Genomic DNA, 12,446 nt, shown 5'->3' with positions numbered 1-12,446 from the left:
GAAGTTTTTCCCTGTTTGAGGGGGCCTCAGAGATGATAGGTCCTGTGTGCTAAACTGGGATTTTTGGACGATGTGTGCTAGTGGGTGCAAGACCGGGGTTTTGGGTTTGCAATATAACTCATTTGGTTTTGCAATTCTGCCATTGAAGCTGGTGGGTGTTGGGAATTATGTTCCCGGTCCGTCTTTGCAATTTAGGTTATGCCTTGAAAGCTGTGGGTGTTCCTCGTTTGGCTTTGCAGTTTGGGCTGTTCCTTGGAAATGCGTATATAGGGTTAAAAAGGTTACTAGGGGCATCTGGAATTGAACTGTATAGTAATTTCCTCTGCTTTCCCTTTAGGCTGTCCTGACGTTACACTGAGGCAAGTGACTAGAAGGCAGAGAATGGCCCTATTCAAAAATGCAAAGGGCAGACCAGCAATATATGCCGTGAAGTTATTCATCAAGATGGTGCTTCCCAGAAGCACTGCAGGAGTGGAAGGGAATTGTGATCTCTGCCAGGGGCAATGACTGGGCAGCTATCCCGCAGAATGTCCAGACAAAAATTAAGCAATTTCTCAGTCTGAGGTTCTGGTTTATCTATCCTACAGACATGCTCAAAATGCAGAAAAAATTAAATGTGGTAGTACATTGATTGTTTGAAGACTTAACTACCCCCAGTCTCTCCGTGTAAGCCTGTGAAAAGCCATTAAGAGCTATATAGCTATGCTATCCCGAAGGTTAACTTCTTTTCCTGTACAAATGATTGTTTCAGCTCATACATACCTCAGCAGAGAGCAGTAGCCTTACTACCTTTATGGGCATGCAATGCCGATGTCTACCTCATGTAAACTGAGAACACCAAACTTCTTTGCCTGTAACCACTCCACTGTCTCACTAAAACCCTTGAAGTTTGCACAACTGAACGTTTTCATTATTCGAATATGCTGTGAGAGAGAAGGAAATGGGGGGGTGTAGAAGTTGAGGCTACACCATGCTGCCAGCTGCCGTTTGAGTTGAGGAAAGTTTTTTGTTTTGTTTTGTTTTGTTTTTTGGGGGGGGAGGTAAGGCATTCACTGGAAAGATCAGATGCAGGCAAGGAGAAGGAAGATAGGTAAATGGGTATGTGCCCTCCATGCTATGGCCTTGTAAACAGTTGATAGTTGGGGCGTTAGCATGAGACAGAAGCCATTTTCCTGACCAGTTCAGCTACCATTTTGAAAAGGGGCATGGGGGGATGGAGGCTGAGCAAAGGGGGACAGTGCAGGCTAAGGGAAGGAGGGAGGCAGGGGTTGGAGCTGAAAATCTCCTAGCTCCATCCACCCAGAGTGGCCGCAGCTGTGGGGCACAAGGAACAGAAGTGGTACAGTATAATAAATTGTGATGATAGATACTTACATGCCAAGGTTCCCTCAATAGGATCTGCCTCCTCAAGTCCTGGGCTAGGTTTCTGTTTGGGAATTGGGTTTGCTTCCTACATGGTGGCCCTCAGAGTCATGAGTCACAAAGAGATCTTGGCTTTCTGAGGAGAAGGGAACACTGCCGGGGGTTGTTGCAGGTTCCACAACCTCCTTGGTTTCAGTAGTGGTGTAACAGCATGCAATCCTGTCAGCTCCTCACAAAGAAGGTACAGGTTCTATTTCCACAGCCAGACTATTTTCTGGCATCCCTGGTTTAATGCTAGTTCTCCTGAGCTGTTTGTTCTTTAATCCAGTGTTGGTCGGTGCCCCAGTTGTGACTCCTCGTGGGCACTGGTGAGCAGTGTTTGCAAACACATCTTTATTCAGGTGGCTGGCTCCCATAGCTTGTTGCATTGACGCTTCTCCATAGATGGCAAGGCAATCTAGGGTTCCAGCACAGCGGCATGTGGCTGTTCCAAGCATGTTGTAAAGACTGCTGGAATAATATTGCTGTAATTCCGACATACTGGAATCCAGAAGCAAACGGGCCAATCCTAGCTCCATGCCACCTTTTAAACAGGGGAAGGGCCATCCAGTCTGCTTGACCCCAGAGCAGTAGAGGGCACACAGGTAAACAATCAGATCAGTCATGGACACCCACAAAGAAATGCTGGACACCAGTTGGAGGATGCCAAAGGAGTGAGCCATAATATCATTATGTTCACACATACAACAGACCACGCTAACTTAATTCGCATCAAATTTAGTACTCTTAGAAAAAGGGCTGCAGAGATCACGGTAACTGTGGAGTTAGTGTCCTGTGATGGATTCCATCCAGTGTGTGCAGGTGTTTTCAGACCAGACCAACTCGAGTGAGTGCAGATTAATAACCCTTCCCCTAGTAGATAAATGCTTAGATTACCACAGTGTTTGTATGTACTTAAAGTAGACAGTATCTGTGGTAACTGTGGTGATTGTCAAATGATGACTATGGGTATGTCTACACTGCAATAAAACACCCATGGCTGGCCCACGTCAGCTGCCTTGGGCTCGTGGGGCTATAACATTGAAGTGTAGCTGGTCAGGCTCGGGATGGTAATTTTATAGCCCTGCAGCCTGAGCCCCATAAGCCTGAGTCAGCTAGCACAAGCCAGCCACTGAAATGTAGACATACCCTATGTTAAAAAAAAATCTTCTACTGGACACAGGTAGATGGGCATATTAGGTAAGGGGAAACATTATCACATCTTTTTACATCTCCACAGCAGTACAGAAATCCATCTGAGAGGAAATCTGTCTTCCCAGATGGGGAGGGGCATCCTTCGCTCCTTGGCCACTTCCAAAAGTGTAATAGTTTTGAAATAAGTTGCAATCCTCTCAGCTGAATAACCAGGAAGGTTTGTGGGACATATTCAGGCCAGCAGTCACATAGATTACTTATTGTTGGATAGATTCCATAAGAAAAGCACTGTTTATACTCCATTTTTCTCTGAATACATAAGCTTAAGGGTTCCATACAAATATTAAAACCGGTATTTTATTTCTCTTTAGAGAATTTGAATTTATAATCCAAAAAGTTCCCTTGCTGCCGGAATCTAGTGAACGGTACGAAATAGTTGTCCTTATATTTGGATTTCAGAACAAAATATCATTTCCCATTTGAAAATGCAATTTAGAAATGTGACTGAAGTTGATTCACCATCCACATTTCTTAACATAATTGTGTTAAATTTGAAAAATTACATCCAGAGTACAAACAATAGTTTTTTCATTTTCACAAATTATTATGCATGTGTCTTTATGGATGTTTGAAGAGCGTCAGGGCATAAGCATTAAATCATATGTAAATTAATTTCTCTTAGCTACTTGATCTCGGGAATGAGTTCAAAGCGTATAACAGCTGCAATCTGACTTTTGACAACTTCTTAATATGTTAAGAAATGTATACTACACTACAGACATTTGTTTCCTACAGGGTATTTAGTTGAAACGCTTCTAGTTAACTTGACCTAAAAATCAGAGGCACATTAAATGCTTAAATCCCAGTCCACTGTTTGCACTATTTTTATGCTAACAGTATCTGAAAGACAGTGTTCCCTGTGCTGAATTAAGTAAATGAGGTCTAAAGTGCTGCTTACCTACAAGCACTGAGTGATTTCCAAAGCGGTCCTGACAGTTCTTGTTTTAAATGGCATCCACAGTTTCCTCTCACAAAGGGACAAGATGCCAAACTCAGCGCGAACGGAGAAATTATGTCAGTGCTAGACTAGCCATAAATGAACCCTGTGAAGCTTACTCCATCTGAAAGGTGAACTGCGGCTTTCTTGGGTCAGCCTGCAGAAGCAAGGCGCTCCGCCCAGGTCAACAGACTCAGGCTAGCAGGATTCACACTAGCACTCTAAAAATAGCTGTTTAGAAAGTGCTCTGAATTCGTGGCGTCAGAGCCCACGCTACAACTTTATGCAGAGCGTATGAACATTTAGATAGCGCAGCGGTAACATACCAGTGTTAAAGATAGACCGTAATCATTCAGATAAATACGGGTGTCTCTACACAAGGATATTCAGAGGCTGTTAAGGGAATATGGGTATTTTTTTTCATGTTTCCTCTGACAAGGATAATACCGTGTTTTTTAAATTTTTGGGTTAGCCTCTGAGGCCTTAAACCCGGGGCGGGCAAACTATGGCCCACGGGCCAGATCCAGCCTGCGAGCCGTTTTAAGCTGGCTCGTGAGCTGCACCGTGTGGCTCGGCCCTGCTCCGGCCAGGGCGCTGGGTCGGGGGCCGCACCACACAGCTCCGCCCTGCTCCGGATCTCTGGCGGGGCCCTGGGTCTGGGGCCGCACCACGCAGCCTGCTTCACCGCACCACGCAGCCCTGCTCCAACCCAGGGCGCTGGGTTAGGGGCTGCACCACCCCCACTCCAGCTGGGGCACTGGGTCAGGGGCCGCACCACTTGGCTCAGCTCAGCTCTGACCAGGGCACTGGGTTGGGGGCTGCACCACATGGCTTGGCTCTGCTCTGCTCTGGCACTTTGGCCAGGGCGCTGGGTCAGGGGCCGCACCACCAGTGCTCCAGCCGGGGTGCAGGGTCGGTGACGCACCACGCAGCTCCCAGAAGCCATGGCATGGCCCCGCTCTGGCTCCTATGCGCTCCAATAGGAGCTGCAGGAGCGGTGCTTGGGGAGGGGCAGCGTGCAGAGACGCCTGGCCATGCCTCCACATAGGAGCTGGAGAAGGGACATGCCACTGCTTTCGGGAGCCACTTGAGGAAGCGCCACTCAGAGCCTGCACCCCGAGCCTCTTCCCAAGCCTCAACCCCCTGCCTCAGCCCTGATCCCCCTCCCGCTCTCCAAACCCCTCGATCCCGGCCCAGAGCACATTCCTGCACCCCAAACCTCTCAACCCCAGCCCCACCCCAGAGCCCGCACCCCCAACCAGAACCTGCACCTCTTCCCACATCCCTGCCCCAGTTCTGATCCCCCTTCCGCCCTCCGAACACCTCGGTCCCAGTCCAGAGCACCCTCCTACATCCCAAACTCTTCATCCCCAGCCCCACCCCAGAGCTTGCACCCCCTCCCACACCCCAACCCCAATTTTGTAAGCATTCATGGCCCGCCATACAATTTCTATTCCCTGATGTGGCCCTCAGGCCAAAACGTTTGCCCACCCCACCTTAACCACTCAGTAGCCTCCAAGACCTGATCCACAAGAACTCAGCTTGACTCTGAAATGGTTACTGAGATATCTATATAGGCATACAATCAAACTATACTTGAGTCAAACAGGCTTAAGCATAGGAGGTGGGTACAGGGGATACCCCACATCTAAAGTTGTACAGGAAATCTCTTCCTTTATATACACATTACATTTCATTTACTATACATTGTTTCACACGTTTTGGGACTGACATGGTTACTTGGTAGGAACAAATCCTTGTACTGCATGCTCTGTCCACACACTGTCCATGTACCAATTACTCTTGACCTTCCCAACTTACCCACTTTTATCATTTCCCTTGGTGTTCCCCTTTATCTTAGCTCATACAGACATTCTGTTTCCAACATGCTGATCCATTTACCTCTCTAATGCTGTCTCCCAAGATGTGAGGCCTCACCCATATTCTAATTACTCATGTCATGCCAGGCCTACAATATTATTCTAGAAGTACCTGACAAAGTTACCTATTTTCTAGTGCTGGATGGACAGCCCTGACCACCATAATCTTCCATGTATCCATTCAGCCATTGGCATCTCCGCTCGGGATCTTGAAAAAAAGGGCCATTTAATGCCATAAGACAGTAATTGTAAATGTGGCAACACAGCATGGAAAGAGAGGCAGTCTGTAAGGCAGGATGGTCCAAAGTCATTTAGGGCTCTATAGTTCTAAAGCAACACCTTAAGCCCCTCCCAGAAGCCAAGAGGCAATCAGCGTAGCTCATGATGTACTGGTGTCATGCTTTCATTTAATATCCAAAATTGTCCTTTGTGCTTATTATTTTTTAAATATAGGCATAAGATAACATGCCTTCCACTTCAAACAGTTCACTTTGCTGACCAATGCTATCTGGTTTTAGTGACTATTTAAATCAGTGTTTCAACACCATTGCTCCTAACAACTGAATTTCTGAGGATACCTCATCTTCATTACCAACAAAGAGCAAATCGGGGATAGCTATCTTTACCATTACCTTCTGTAGTGAAGTCTGATGCAAAGAAGTGATTTTGCTTCTCTGTAACATTCTTATTCACCTTAACGGTTACCTTTAATTCCAGCAGCTCCAGTCGTTTTATCACAGACTTCAGTCTTCTGATAAGCTAAGGATTTTTTTTTTTAATTCATTTTTGGTTTTGGCTATTTGCTTTTCAAAATCTCTCTTAACCATCCTAATTTCCATCTGCCATAGTTTATGTTCCTTTCTGTTGGCTTTAGATGGGCTGATTTTGTACTCTGCTTTTCAATAATGCGAGGGATTTGGGGTGAGGGCATATCTTCGGGCTATATTTTAATAAATTCCATTATAAGACTAATTATTTTAACTAATTATCTGATTGCTAATTTTTTTTCTAACTTGATTACTCATTTTTTTTTTTTTACAAAAATCACCCTTCCCAAATTTTAGTTTCACAGAAAAAGCTTTTGATTTGATCCCTCCCAAGATGATGTGGAATTCAATTAAATCATGGGTTTTTAGGCTACAAACTTCAAGGGGCAGGACCATCTCTTCATGCACATATGTACAGTGACTAGAATAATAGAACTTGATCCTGATTGGGACCCTGGGGTGCATGATTTCCCTTTACAAAAACTATGTTGACTCTTTGCCAACATACCATGTTCATCTACGTATCTGGTAAAACTGCTCTCAACTATAGTATCAACCAATTTGCTTGGTACCGAAGTTAGACTTACCGGACTATAATTGCCAGGATCACTTCTGGAGCCTTTTTAAAAAAAAAACAGTGTTACATTAGCTGTCCTCCAGTCATTTGGTACAGAGGCTGATTTAAGCGGTAGGTTACATACCAAAGTCAGTAGTTCTGCAATTTCTACTGCGGATTTATATTCACATATATTCTACTCCAGCGCTCTCTCCACTCTACAAGTCAACCTAAATCATTTATCCCTTATTTCAGCTTGCTGCTGTCAGCCTTGTTTAATCTAGCATGTTGCTGAAAATGGTAGGCTAGATGTGGTATTCATCTTCTTTCATGAGCAGAGGTTCTGTGGCAATACATAGCTCCTTACTTTAAACTGCACCAGTACCAAGTGTGCTCACTGAAAAGGTTCTGTCACGTTGCACTGGCTCATCAACATTAAAAGCTTCCAAAAGTAAATGTCTTTCCCTGCAATTTAAAATCTTATGTACTACCAACTATGTATTAGTAAGGTTTCAGAGTAGCAGCCGTGTTAGTCTGTATTCGCAAAAAGAAAAGGAGTACTTGTGGCACCTTAGAGACTAACCAATTTATTTGAGCATAAGCTTTCGTGAGCTACAGCTCACTTCAAAGGATTTCTTTTTATGTATTAGTAAATTCATGGTTTCTAATTTAGTATAAAATATATGTGTGGGGATATTAAAATGGTGTGATATTGACATCTTGTGGCATAAGTCAGTCACTACATGAATCAATATTGCAAAAATAATGCTTATTCAAAACTCAGATTAGAAATACAAGTTTTATAATAGCCTGAGAGGTCAAGTTAAAACTTCTGATGTAGTACAGTTCATTATTTCAATCACAGAATAATTTAAACATTTGCATAAAATGAACTGTTTTGAAATTGTCTTATTGTCTTTTCCTTTACAGAGAAAAAAAATCTATTTTCTTTTACTATCCCACATTGTAATTCATTCTACCCTGGGGAGAGGGAGTAAGGCGGGGGTGGGGGGTGAAGGCGCACATGCCTACAATGTTCTGTATGATGCCAAGAAATTGCTATCTGTAGCTGTCATTTGACTCCACAGAGGACAATGGAAAAGCAATGGTGCCATCATCAGGGAAGCACTCTCACAGGGAGTTAAAATTAGTGATATTTCTTTTCAAATCCATTTCTCCTTATTGGAATTTTCTCACTGCTTATTAATGTTTGCTGAAACAAATCCAAAGTGTCACAATATGAAATGACTTCGCAGAAGCGAGGAGAGGCCTATAACTGTTCATAAATATTTGTAAAATACTTTGGGATTCCTCAATAGAAGGGGAGAGGATTTTTAATTATTTTAACACTACTCTGTTTAATATCATCCATTTCTGGAACTTTTTGCCCCTCTTCTTTACTTGAAAAATATTAATTATTAAGATTAATTCTCTGTTGACATTCTTGGAACTGACGGTTAACCACTTGTGACAGGTATTCTGAAGAGCTCTTTCTTGGACTGCTAATGCTCAGCTGTGTATTATTGTGAACATGTACGTTTCTTGGTTTCCCCCACCCTTTCTTTTCTTCTTCTTTTTTCATTTTTTATATTCAGGCTTTTTAGCTGCCTCAGACTGTTCTTTATTTTTAGAGAGGGGAGGGGAGCATATTATACAAATGTTTGTGCTGCTAAGCATTATGTGAAGGGGGATTTTCATTTTGTGGTATTCTGCCTTCACAGTGCATAAAACCACTGTACAACTGATCTGAACGCATTGGATATATGATTGTAGTAAACGAACAGAAAATGATCACTAATGAATTTGGAAAAAGAAAAGGAGTACTTGTGGCACCTTAGAGATTAACCAATTTATTTGAGCCTAAGCTTTCGTGAGCTTTCACTCATCCAATGAAGTGAGCTGTAGCTCACGAAAGCTTATGCTCAAATAAATTGGTTAGTCTCTAAGGTGCCACAAGTACTCCTTTTCTTTTTGTGAATACAGACTAACACGGCTGCTACTCTGAAACCAATGAATTTGGAAATCTTCTTGCTAAATACAAAAAGATTTGAATTTCCTATTCAAATAAAAAAAATGCAACAACAAAACCCCACTTATTGTTTAGGGAGATGACACTAAGATGTTGCCACGGACATAGTGACATGGCTAAGAAAAAGACTCAAGTGAAACCTCAAATTCAGACATCAGCAACCTAGCCAACTACGTAACTGAAAAGAAGATCTGTTTAATGACTTGGTCCTCATCCTGCAAATCACTATGCACATGCTTAATTTTACTCACATGCATACTTCCACTTCAATGAGAGGAAAGTTAAGCATGTCCTTAAGTGTTTGAAGGACTGGCTCCACAGTTAGCAAGCTCTATAATTTGTCTGTAAAGCACTAGGCACACTTACGGTGATGTATAAAAACATTTTTAATTCAAGGATGTCCTCTTTGAAAAATCAGATTTATTTATTGCTTTTTGAATGCAAACTACCCAGGATAAGTGACAGACATGCTGTAGCTATTCTCTTTAAATTACACAGAAATCACTTCAGCTATTGAGACATTCAGCACTCTACTGTATTTCTCTAGGTGACGTATTTCACTGGTGGGCATTAGTTGCCTTTTCCTGTAGATATAGGTCTTGCATTTCTATATTGCCTCATTTGTACAAACTGACAGCATCCTAGAAAGGGTAATAGGGAGACATGCAGAAAATGTTTGGCTTTGTTGTTGTTGTTTATTTGCCTAGTGCTCTTTCAGATGCTATAAAATAAATGAAGTAATAAGTTGGTGACTGCTACAGAGGAGAAAAAAAGACACACACATACGCACGGAAAAGTTCTTGATGTTCTTATATGTCAAGTTTAGCTAATAAATGTTGCATAGGCTATACAAAGCGTGTGTAGAGGCAAGCACTCATGTGAGAGTCAGATAACCCAACTGTTCTTTCTATTTTCTCTGTCAAGCACTCAGGAGGACCCCAGCCACACACACACAAAACAGAAAACCTTAAACTGTGCAGAGCTCAGCAGCAAATAAGGTTACCTTCAATGCTGACATAGCACACAATTGTTCCCTCATTTTCAAATGGCAAATTCAGTTTGCTAGCCAGATGAGACAGACTGTGACACTGTACCAGTCTTTGGGTGCCCCCAGGTGGAGTGCCTAAAGATCAGCATTACCTTCTGTCTCAGCAATGTCCTTAGGAGAAGTCCTGCTGAGACAGACAATCCTCTGTTGTTCCAGAAGTTAATTATCAAACAGGGCTCAGGGTCAGCTCTGGGAGACACTCCCAGCTGGAGGTTAATTTAGTGCAGCTCAGAAGGAAGAGAATCAAGGGGGTTGGGTTAAGCAGAAGCCAGAAAGCTGTGGGGAATCACAGAAGTTGCCCTCGATGGTTTGCTCTATTTGTTGCATTGCTGAGATTATGGTTTGTAAACTATGTGGAAGGAACGTGCAGCTAGAGTCCTTTTACATGTTGGTGTCAATCCACAGCCCTGCAAAAAAAAATCCTGAGAGTCTGGTAATCTTTGTAGAAATCCCCACCGGGGCCCTAACTCTACCTGCAGTGTAGTGGTCATTGTGAGTATACTTTTCCTCTTTTATGTCCAGGATTACTGAGGGACATGTGCAGAAATTATGAGTAGGATGGAGAATCTTGGAGTTGCTTTCTCACATACTCTTCATGGCAAGTTGTGTGTCAGATATTTGTATGGGCTAAATCCTTATTTAACCCTTCACAATCTCACAACAAAAAGGAGTACTTGTGGCACCTTAGAGACTAACCAATTTATTTGAGCCTAAGCTTTTGTGAGCTTTCACTCATCCGATGAAGTGAGCTGTAGCTCATTTCATCGGTGTAGCTCACGAAAGCTTAGGCTCAAATAAATTGGTTAGTCTCTAAGGTGCCACTAGTACTCCTTTTCTTTTTGCGAACACAGACTAACACAGCTGCTCCTCTGAAATCTCACAACAGCAACCCATCTGACCACAAGACTTATTTAGTTATTTCCTCTACCAACCAGAACTTGTCCATTGCTTGCAGCTTGTTCAGCATGCAGCATCATCTTCTACACTTCCCCTTATTGTCTTGAGGAAGCACGAGAGTACATTACACTCACCTTAAGTTCTTTACCCGCACTGCCTACAAGAAGGCAGACAACTTTAAAAGTCAACAGGCTCCTTATACTGTCCCTTCACCTCAAAGCAGGCTTCAAAAAGTAATCTTCTATAATGGCTGTTGAAAACAAGTGTGCTGTCTACTTCCCCAATCCTGAAGTGGGGGAGGAGAGGCTCTCAAAAAACAGATTATCTGTCGTGAGTTTGGAGAATTTTTTTCCCCGCCACTGGTTTGTGTATGGAAGGGGAGCATTTAGCCCTTTGAAATTAGCCTTGCCTTGTTATATGTGATTTACTTTCCATATGACTATGGCCTGATTCTCCATTGAGTTACATTAGGTGTATATCAGTGTGACTCCTTGAGGTAAGAGTCACACCAGCAGGAAACTGCTGAAGAATCAGGCCCAATAAACTACAATTACAAATACTGCACTACATTTACCCACTTGCAGTATTTGAACTTATTTCCTTTTTTAATACTAAGCATTTGGTAATCATAAGTTTTCCAGAAGTTCCCACCTGAAATTCCCAGCCATGCGAAAATTACATAATGACTGCAAAAAAAACCCAACAACAACCCACAACAGAAAGTTACACAGACTTCTGAAATACTTGGTGTTGACTACAACCAGAGGTTTTGTTCTGAAAAGTATCTTATAGTTTTCAGTGTTGTATTGTACTGTATATCCCCGCACTGGATAAGGCTTTATATTCCTATACAGTTGTTGTGTTCTATCGTACTTAGAATAGTCATTAGAAGCCAAAAGGATCAGTACAGAAATGAAAGCCATTGCAAAAATGTGTATCTGTAAGAATGCACTCACCAGGCTGTTCATTTTTGAAGATGATGAGCCTGCTCTCTGCTTCCGCAAGCTATGAAGATCTTCTGTGTTTCCGTCCTTTGGTTTTAAGATCATCCTGCTGCTTCCAGCATTGCCTTCTGAAGAGGATCTCAGGCGCTTCTCTATGACTCTGCCTTCTCGGTAAGGGCTGAAGCTACTGGCAAGATTAACTATAATAGAGAAGAAATCAGTATTTACATGCAGCTATTTACAAAAATATTTTCTTTGGAAAAAAGTCACATTTCTTCAAACACTTATGCTGAGTGGCAGCTATTCAACTATTTACTACAGAGCTGTACTGCTTGTCTGTACCTGTAAGTATGCAAAATTGTCAGGCCAAGACTAGGCCACCAGCCTACGAGGCTTTACCCAAGGGTCTAGTTCTGTATGTCCAGCCAGTGGAACAGTCCACAATTTCCCAAGGTGCAGAAGTTCCTTCACCCCTTCTCTGTTTAATTCTTAGCATATTAGGGCACTGCTGTGCTCAACTGCTGCACGCCCCCGCCTCCCCCTCTGCAGGAACTATTCCCAGTTAATCCACTGGTGCAGAGAACCTAACTGGCTTCCACTGTTCTCCAGGGCAGGCTCAGGTGTCAACTGTCCACAGCCCCCAGCAGGCTTCTAAGGGTTCCAGGCAAACATGACTTGCAATGTCACGCCCTACACACTTGCCTGCATGGTGGGAAGGCACTCATTTCAGGACTGGAGCTTCATTTAATAGCACTGCATGAGGCCTAGACAT

General features: G+C 43.0%; 1 protein-coding gene across 2 annotated transcripts in view; it reads right to left on the bottom strand.

Moving 5' to 3' along the window:
• CCSER1 (coiled-coil serine rich protein 1) overlaps window positions 1-12,446 on the bottom strand; it is a 709,611-nt gene that overhangs the window by 580,110 nt on the left and 117,055 nt on the right. For both annotated transcript variants that reach the window (XM_077814383.1, XM_077814384.1), the window contains exon 3: window positions 11,687-11,874. In XM_077814383.1, coding sequence (XP_077670509.1) covers window positions 11,687-11,874 — 188 coding nt within the window. The remainder of the gene's footprint in view (window positions 1-11,686; window positions 11,875-12,446) is intronic.

The sequence above is a fragment of the Eretmochelys imbricata genome, chromosome 4, assembly GCF_965152235.1.
Source record: "Eretmochelys imbricata isolate rEreImb1 chromosome 4, rEreImb1.hap1, whole genome shotgun sequence".
In the NCBI taxonomy this organism is placed as follows: domain Eukaryota; kingdom Metazoa; phylum Chordata; order Testudines; family Cheloniidae; genus Eretmochelys; species Eretmochelys imbricata.
The sequence above is the reverse complement of the archived record's forward strand: the minus strand, read 5'-3'. Positions and strand labels throughout refer to the sequence as shown.